The sequence below is a fragment of the Emydura macquarii genome, unplaced genomic scaffold (genome assembly GCF_026122565.2).
Source record: "Emydura macquarii macquarii isolate MOO-44397 ecotype Brisbane River unplaced genomic scaffold, CSIRO-AGI_Emac_v2 contig_3122, whole genome shotgun sequence".
Classification (NCBI taxonomy): Eukaryota; Metazoa; Chordata; order Testudines; family Chelidae; genus Emydura; species Emydura macquarii.
The window spans coordinates 6,917,701-6,926,937 of NW_027133259.1; the positions used below are offsets into that span (position 1 = coordinate 6,917,701).

Genomic DNA, 9,237 nt, shown 5'->3' on the forward strand with positions numbered 1-9,237 from the left:
GTGTATGCCAAGTTCAGGGCAGCGGAGGATCACGCCCTCTGCTTGCAGAACCCCTCACCAAGCATCCCCAGTGTTTGGAAGTGGGGAGAAGGGTTGGCTGGGGTTCAGCTTTCCTTTGCTGTGACCATTTCTGGTCTATGGTCCCCTTTCCGGGGGCGGGGGATGATTTGAACCAGAGCCCAGTGGGAGGCTTTACGTTGACTTCCCCCGGGCTTTGGATCAGGCCCATGCTAGGGTACTGTAGAATGCCAGGAATTCAGGGGGACATTTTTTAATCCTGATGCCACCCTGTGTCACTTTCCTCCCCCACCCCGCTCCGTCTCTCACACCATCCCCTCCCTACCAATCAACCCTCTTTAACATGACAATGTGCATTGAAGACCCGGCTTGTACTCCTTAGAAGGGAACTGCTAGCTATAAAGGGAACTCCCTTTACATTCTAGAGGGCACCCTCATTCTGGGTGGTGACTGGTGAGATCCAGCCCCTGAGTGAGGTGAAGTCTATTGGCAGGTGGGGGGGGGGAAACACCCCTTCAAACAAAAACCCCATGAGCGCTCACTTGGCTGCGCCTTCTTACCAGCCTTACCCAAGTGGGGCTGGCATGGGTTATGGGGAGTTTTACTGGAACGCAGCAGGGGGCACCGAAGATGCTCCGTCATGCCCAGGAAGGGTAGCAGAAGCAGCTGGCGATGCCCAGTTTCGGGTGGAGGAGAGCCAGAACCCAGGTAAGTCATCAAACTTCAGTCATAGGGTTGAGATTTAGGACTCCTGGGCTCCAATCCCAGCTCTGTCATTGACTCACTAGGTGACCCGGGGCAAGTCACTTCCCCTCCCTGTGCCTTTCTTGCCTTGTCTGTACTTTGGAGATCCTACCACAACTTACTTTGCAGTGGCAATGCAGTGTAATGGTTAAAGCCACAGGCTGTGTGTCAGGACGCCTGGGTTCTCTTGCCAGCTCTGGTACAGCTTTCCTGAGTGACTTTGGGCCAGTCACTTCCGCTTTGTGCCTCTCTTCCCCCTTTATAAAATGTGGATATGGGCCTAATTCATTCATTTGCAAAGCACTTTGAGATCCTCAGGTATCAAGCACTGCAGGGGCAAAGTGTCATTGTCTGTCTGTATTCCTGGTGCTGGACCTGTAAGATCCTTGGGAGTACGCTATCCTGGCAGGTTACTGGCCAAGGGGGGCAGGGGATGGTCAGGCCTCACTTAAACCGAAGCTGTCAAGTTTTTTTTTATGGAGGGGGCGAAATCCATGTTTCGTTCATGGGCTGGAGCATGCATTTAGGGCTTCCTACACCCATCACCCACAGCAGAGCTCCCAGGGCTGCTAATGGGGGCATTGCAGAAATGACAGTCTTTACACTCAATTTACACTCATTCCTGTTAGGGTCCACTACTCTTTCTGCCCACTGTTTCTGTCCTTTCCCCTTCCTCCTTGCTCTGTTTCTCTCCCTCTTCCCTCTCTCTGGGTTTTTCCTTGTCTTCCCTCTCCATTTCCGTTCCTTCACTGCAGCAACTCTCGGTTCCCACCCCATGAACTTCACTCTCACCCCCTTCCCAGCCCATCAGCTCAAATGTTCATCAATTAAATAATAGTTCACAATGAAGCTAGGTCTTCCGCTGAGTGCTGTCACTAGGCTTTACAGTCAGTGCCCCAGTGGGATGAATGGGAATTTGGGTGTGGGGGGATTACACCTCTCCAGTAGGGTGACCAGATAGATAGCAAGTGTGTGTGTGGGGGGTAATAGCTGCCTATATACGAAAAAACCCTGAATATCAAGACTGTCCCTATAGAATCGGGACATCTGATCACCATCAGAAAGCAGCATTTTGTTTCAGCTGTGTGCAGGCTTGAGGTTACATCAGTGTATGCTCTGCTCTCATCGTGTAGCTTAACTTCATGGCCACAAGGACTAGAGACTTCCCTTTTGTTTTAAACGAAAGCTTAGATTCTTTCAAACCTACATATTCGCTCCATGGGCCCCAAATACATCAAGCAGGCTGGGTCTTTGATAGTGCTCAGGGATCTGACCTGCAGAGGCCACAGTCCCATTTGGAACATATTTCCCCACCCCACCCCCAGGGAAGGGTTTGCATGCAGGGCTTTGAATGTGGAGCCAAAGGCTTGCAGAGATGAAGGGCTGGTGCGACCTGGGCCTGTCTCAGTTTTTAGTGTGGGGGTTTGCTTAGCTGCCATGCATGCTTCTTGCTGACTCTCCTGTTCCTCCTCCAAGTCCTAACCCTTCAATCCCTGGCTAGTTCCCGGCAGGACTTGGGAGGTGAGCTGGGCGGCAGATACTAGTCTAGGTACTGAGGTGCGTCTGTGACTGTGGAGTTCGGAGCGTTTTTGAGGGGGGTCTTTCCTTTTCTCCCAGTTGACAGAAACTCCTTCCAATCCCCCCTCAGGCATGCGCAGCCCAGCTCACCCTCCTGGCACCCTCTGCAAGCACCCTCGTATGCAGGTGTCCCCTGGGCCAGCTCCCAAATGGGGCTGTAGTAACCCTGCCTTGCTCCCCCCGCCACACATGGGCACCGAGTCCTTCCCTGCCCCTGCTCTAGGCCAGCATTCCCCATGCAACCTGGTGCATGGAGCCACAACTCCTCCCCACCTTGCCTGGCCCTGCTCCCTAGTGCCGGGAACCTGCCCCACTCCACCCTGGGCCTGCGCTGCCTGGGCTCCCCACGGTCCGTTCTGAGGGCCAGAAAGTGGCAGCCAGAAGGCGAGTGGAGCAGAAGCAGAGGGGGGTCAGTAACATGGCCGGCACATGTCTGTGGGCAGGGGAGTCAGCACTGGGTGAGTGGGGCCTGCTGGAATGGCCGGTAGAGGCGGGCCTTCAGGGGAAGGAGAAGGGAGGTCGGCAAGCCTTCTCAGGGGAAGGTGACGGCTAGGCAGGGATGGAGCTGGCCGTGGAGAGGACTGGAGTCTAAGCAGAGTGCTTGCTGAGGCCATGGGGGCCGGGGGAAGGAAGCTGTGGCATGTGATATCTATTGGATTAGCTGTAGACTTTTCTATGGTGTAGATCCCTGTAGTCGCCGGGCACCTCCCTGACATTAATGAATCTCTCCTTCGCCTCCATTTACACCTTAGCCCCATCCCAGCTGGTGGCATTCTGCACAGGTGCAAACGACGACCCAGGGCACCAGGCAGTGGAGCACCTGGCCCAGAGAGATCACTTAATTTGCCAGTGGTCACACAGCCAGCCTGAGGTTCTGCTCAGAATATAACCCACAGCTGAGGTTCACGGGGCTTCCTTAGCCATGCAACCCATTTTTCCTCTCAGCTGGGAGGGATGTGGAATCTCCATCTTTAGAGGTTTTTAAGCTGCGGCTTGACAAAGCCCTGGTTGGGATTATTTAGCTGAGGTTAGTCCTGCTTTGAACAGAGGGTTGGACTAGATGACCTCCTGAGGTCCCTTCCAACTCTATGATTCTATGTGTAGCAGGGAGGGAGCCAGCTATCTGCAGAAGAGATCAGCAGTTTACATGGGGGAGATGGAGGAATGAGGATCTCCCAAAGTGCCTCTTGATTCAGATTCTTTGGGGTGGGGGCTTGGGACCCCGGTTGGGGTGGGATGGGATAGGATAGGATGGTCTCCAAAGATCTGAGGGGGTAATTCCCTCATTGGCTCTGAAACTGTCCTCCAACAAACTCTCCTCTTTCCCTGTGGGGGCAGAAGGTTATATAGGGGTTAAAATGTAGCTGAGATGGAGGGAGAAATCTGGGATCACACAGCTTGGTGAGGAGCTGGAAGGTCAGGGAGAGGGAAGAAATTGTCCCAGGCCATTTGGCCAGGCTTGTGGGACAGACAGACAGACAGACAGACAGGGGCACCCACTACACCCCTCCTGGCCCCCCAGTGCTGGCTGCATCTACACGTGCCAGACACCTAGGAGAGAGCGATCTGCATAATCTCACTTGTTAACATTTTCCTATTCATGCTGCCTCAATGGCTTTGCATGTTGGTGTCTTTTGTCTGGACTAACAGCCCAGATTGCTTAGGAAGCTTTTTCTTTAGATCTCAATCTTGGCTTTGTCCTTCTGACAGAGACCCCCTTAGGATATCTCCTGGGACAAGCTGGAAGGGTCTTTGCAGGTTCCTCTATCCTCTTGAATATTCTCTCTAATATTCAGCTCCCCAGCCTGTCTGTGTCCTCTGTCTGTGTCCTTTCTCCTCCTAGAAACTCATCCGCACAATATGACATTCTGTTTCTCATGTGCTTTGCAAAGGGGGGTGGCGGTCCTGGGGATGGAGCAGTGGGCTGCCCCCAGCAACCTCCCTTCTTGTCCTGACTCTGACCCACTGGGTTGTTCTGGTTGTCGCGTTGCATGGGTGGTGATGACACTGCCCTCCCTCGCAGCGGTGGGATGGTGGGAGTTAAGGTGCCCGTGTTTGTGGGGTGCATTGAGATTGTTGAGTGGAAGGCACTAGTGGAGTGGGAAGTAAAACGACTGTTGAGGGTAAGGGGACCAGATGTCCCGAGTTCATAGGGACAGTCCCGATACTCAGGGCTTTTCTTATATAGGTGCCTATTAGCCCCACCCTGGTCCTGATTTTTCACACTTGCTGTCGGGTCACCCTAACTGAGAGGCAGTTTTGTCGGTGCACGAGACTAGGGGATCAAAGCCTAAACTTCCAGTGGTGACCTGTCATTCTGAGTGCACCCGGTTTTGGGTGCCCAACCTGAGACCTCTTAAAGGGGCCTGATTTTCAGAGAGTTCTGAGCACACCGGGGCTCTGAGTACCGGGCCCCTTTAAAGTGTCTCAGACCCCAAATCCAGGCTCAGAAATCGCTAGACCGAAGCCCAAGATCCCAGTGCACTGATTCACTGCATGCCCATGGGCCAGTCATTCACCTCTCTGCCACCCGGCTTCTCCATCTGTCGAAGGGGTATCATGACGCTCATCCTGAGCAGAACTGTTTCTCTAGGTGACAGAGGCCCTATACTGTTAATAGCAAACGGAGATTCTCTGTTAGCTCAGGTGCGGGGGGCCTGCGCTGTCAGATCAAAAGAATCTTATAGCTCTTCCAGCTGCCAGTGTCAAATTAGGGGCCAGATTCAGCTCCATTGGGACAGCCTTGACATATACAGCTGTAGTGCTTGTCATGCCTAGGCCTCAAAGCGCTCTAGAGAAGGACAAGTTGTAGGGAGGAACTGCCCACCTACAGTCTCACCCTGCAGCTTAATCTTAATCTTAAACTCGCAGCTTCCCACTGGCAACAGGGATACATAGCAGATTCTTTTGCTACAAAGGCGCAGATCTTCAGAGTCTCCTTTGCTGCTAGCGGTATAGGGCCTACATCACATGGAGAAGCAGTTCTGATCTCACCCAGCAGAGGACTGTGTGTTTGTATGTGTGTGTGTGTGTGTGTGTGTGTGTGTGTATACACACACGTGGGTTCATTACAGCGTATATCCCCTTTGTTTCTAGATCTCTCCCCTGCTTCCTCCAGCTCTGGGAATTTCAGCCACTTCACACCAGATTCAGCCACCAGCCCCCAAACAGACTCCTTGTCCCCACAACTTGCTCCTAAGCCCCAGAAGGATGGGAAGGAACGAGAGGCAGGGGCGAAGAAGGCCAAGATCCGCACAGCCTTTTCCAAGGAACAGCTGCAAACCTTGCACCAGCGGTTCCAGAGCCAGAAATACCTCAGCCCCCAGCAGATCCGGGAGCTGGCTGCAGTGCTGGGACTCACCTACAAACAGGTGAATGGCAAGGGCATAGTGTGTCTGCCTTGTAATGGCTGGCCTGCACTTGAGTGTCACTTACAGGGAAAGCGGAGCAGTGGAGTAAGGGTTGGGGGTGATTAGCACAGAACAGTGGCAAAGATGCTGGATGACAGTAGCTGTATTGTACTGGTGTCTTGTATTTATCAGAGCAAGTGCAGGACACGGCTGTGAGAGAGCAAGCTCCACACACACACACACATCTCCCCTCCCCTTTCTGAATGTGCCTCAGTCCTGCCCCAGAAGAACCCACGTCTGGGGGGCAGGGAGATGTCAGTGGGGAGGCCGTGTGGCCTAGTGGGTAAAGCACCAGACTAGAATTCAAGAGATCTTGATTCTATTCTCAGCTCAGCCCCTGGCCTGCTGGATGACCGTGAGCAAGTCACTGCCTCTCTCTGTGCCTCAGTTTTCCCACCTGTAAACTGGGGGTAATGACACGGATCTCCTGTGAGATCCACAGATGGAATGTGCTAAAACCCAGTCAGTCCTTGGCACCTCTGCTGAGAGAGACTCACGTTGAGGGGGCTAGTTAATGCTCATGTTGCCAACTTCTGAGATTTTTATTGTGAATCTGTCCATATTGGCTGATTTTCGCGCAGACCTTGAGTCATATGAGAGCATGAGATGCTCAGATTTCATTAAAAAAAGTGTTTCTAGCCTTCCTGATTTCAGAGAAAAGCTTGAAAATATGACCCTTAGAGACTCCAATCCCAGGGGACAAAGAGAGACCCCCCAGTTTACACCTTTTGTTAAAATCCGGTTTAAAAAATCACGACTCTCACGATTTTCAGGGCCTGATTCGTGATTATTGAACGCTAGGGATGGGCAGCGCCGTGACGCCCGGGTACGTGGCGTGGTGGCGCAGTCAGTGGGTCACCGTAGTTACCTGCACTTTGTGCTCTGCATCACTTCCCAGTCCTCTTCTGGATGCAGTTCCTGGCACTGGGGCCCATGAGACTCTGAATGGCCTGGCCTGGGATAGTTCACAAATCATTTCCTCCCACGCCCTTCCCCGCGTCCTGATGCAATAAGCTGGGAAGCTCCTACAAGCTCTCCCCAGGTTCAAACTCCTCCCATGCAACCTGTCCATCCACACCAGGCAAAATAATTGCAACGATCTGCCGCTTGGAATAGTTTGACACAAGGCACCGTGCCGGTAGAGCAAGCTGTACACACTACTGCCGTCCCTGGGGATTTCTGAGCATCGGTTGTACCTCTGCCGCCATGCCGGGGATGAAATCGTTAGCTCAGGTCCAGTTGAACTGGTGCTGTCTACAGGGGTCTCTCTTAGAGGGGTGAGAAGCCACAAGCACGGTAGCTACTATATTCAGCCAGTCGTTCTAAGCCTATCCCACAATGCAGTGCAGTGCATTTGGATATTACCCCAATACAGATGCCTGGACTTGGTTCTTCAAGTATCTCAGGATGCAGTGGGACAACAAACACACACCCACACCCTCCCAGACCGGTTTTGTCAGAAACAGGACAAGTGAGACAACCAGCTATTTGCTGCAATCAACATCCCTGCAATGTTCTCCTTATTAGTGCAGACACAGCCCTGGGGGCATTGGCTTTGGAATTTGCCTCCATCAGGGATCTTGATTTTGAGGACTGATAGGATGCAGGGCAGGCCTGCTGCCCTCCCCCCCCCACAAGCTCAGTTTCCCGTCATTTTTGCCTGTCAGCAGGAGGAATGTTATCCATTCTAGGGGTGGGATCGCGGAGCCTGCGCTGGGTTTGATTTCTGCCAGTTGAGGGCCACACTCACTCGTTTGCATCTCTGGGATGCGCCTACATGGCACGATGATGGGCACCATGTGGACACTGTCCCCTAGGAACTGGACAAAGCTCCCACAACCCAATTTGCGCAGGCCACTAAACAGGCCTCTGGTGCTGAACTGGGGCCAGACTGTCACCAGTGACCGTGCAGATGTTTTATACTCCAGCCCCTTATTCCCTGAGCCCTCCAATCACCCTACCCCTGACCCAAGAGGCTCATTGTAAGCTGTGAGTCAGAGGCGAAAAATGCCTTAGCCCATTCTCTACTTCTCCTGACCAGCCATTCCCACTGGAACCCTCTGATCCCTCACTGCAGGTTAAGACCTGGTTCCAGAACCGAAGGATGAAGCTGAAGAGATGCCAGAAGCATAGCCTGTGGACGGAGCGAGCTCAGTGCCTTGTGCAGGTAAGGGCATGCCACAGAACGGGGACCAAGACCATGGGTCCAGAAAACCCAGCATCCTGCCTTCTCCCAGAGCACATTAGTCCAGTGGTATATTTCCTGAACTATGTCACCTCCTGCTGCACTGGATCAGAACCATACCCAGTCACGCCAAAGATCCGTCCTGCCTACCTTCTGCTGTTCTGGTCTCTTTAGCCCACTGCTATGCCTCCAGCCCTGGGGTACAAATGGTAGCTAGTTGGGTGTCCCACAGCCAACCAGGGCAATGGTCCAGCTAGTGTTGGTGGCTCTCCTCTTGGTCTACTGGATCAGACCAATGGTGAGTCTGGCTTCATACCCCAGTTGTGAGAGTGGCCTCCCATCACCACATTATGCAGTACTATGCCATGAAGATGGGTCCATTTCTTTTTCCTCCCCCATCCTCCTGCCCCAGAGATATGCCCTAAAGCAAAAGGGTTGGAAAGCCCGCCTAGGTTTTAGCCCTGTGAGTGCCAGTAGAGACGTGGCTTGTTTTGATTCCTGTTCTCTCTTGCAGAATGGGTTCCAGCCCAGCGGCTACCTGGAAGTGCACCCCAAATTCCACCAGAGCTATCCGATCAGCGCGGCTGGGAACATCCAAGCTGTGGGCAACCCCCGTCAAAACTACTCCGCAGGGCAGAACGCATATGCATTCATGGCCAATGACGAGGGGGGGGTTTTCGGCAAAGGTGGGGCTACCTGTAGCGTCCAACAGACGGTGGGATTCATTGCCCAGCACAAAGTAGACTTTTATCATAGCTTCCCTGGGACCATGGAATACAATGGCGCAAAGACAGGAGATGGCTATAGCTTCCACCATGCCTCAGCCACTGTGGCACCTTTCCCGGGCACTACTGGCCACCATCTGTACCACCCTTAAGCAGGGTTAATGCAGAGGGCCCAAAGCAATTGTTACTGAGTCTCTTCCTTTCCCTGCATCTTTCATACTCTCTCCTATCTGGGGTGATTATGCAACTCTGTCCCGGTCTTACATTCAGACACGGGCTCACTCACACCCCCCCCAACTCACATGCAATCACTAACAAAACACACACATCCACCCACCCATATATTTACCCTACAGTGAAACTGGCTATCTTTTTAAAAAATATGATCCAGCTCAATCACAAAATATGGGCTGGCCACAGGAATCACTAGGTGAAATTCTCTGGTCTGTGGTATGCAGGAGGTCAGATTAGTTGATCGTCATGGTTCCTTCTGACCTTTAAATCTATTACCCTGTTCATCGTAAGCCTTGCTGTGTCTACTTTTGATGAAGTCTAGAGATCCAAGGTGCTTTTAATA

The 9,237-nt window shown here is 52.7% G+C and overlaps 1 protein-coding gene across 1 annotated transcript; it reads left to right on the plus strand.

Annotated features, from left to right (window-relative positions):
• The first annotated feature begins 4,370 nt into the window (after positions 1–4,370).
• On the plus strand, positions 4,371–9,237 carry LOC137141947 (homeobox protein NANOG-like). The gene is made up of 4 exons (XM_067531065.1): positions 4,371–4,463; positions 5,415–5,711; positions 7,828–7,917; positions 8,450–9,237. The coding sequence occupies exons 1-4, from the start codon at positions 4,371–4,373 to the stop codon at positions 8,810–8,812; spliced, it is 843 nt and encodes a 280-aa protein (XP_067387166.1). The 3' UTR covers positions 8,813–9,237.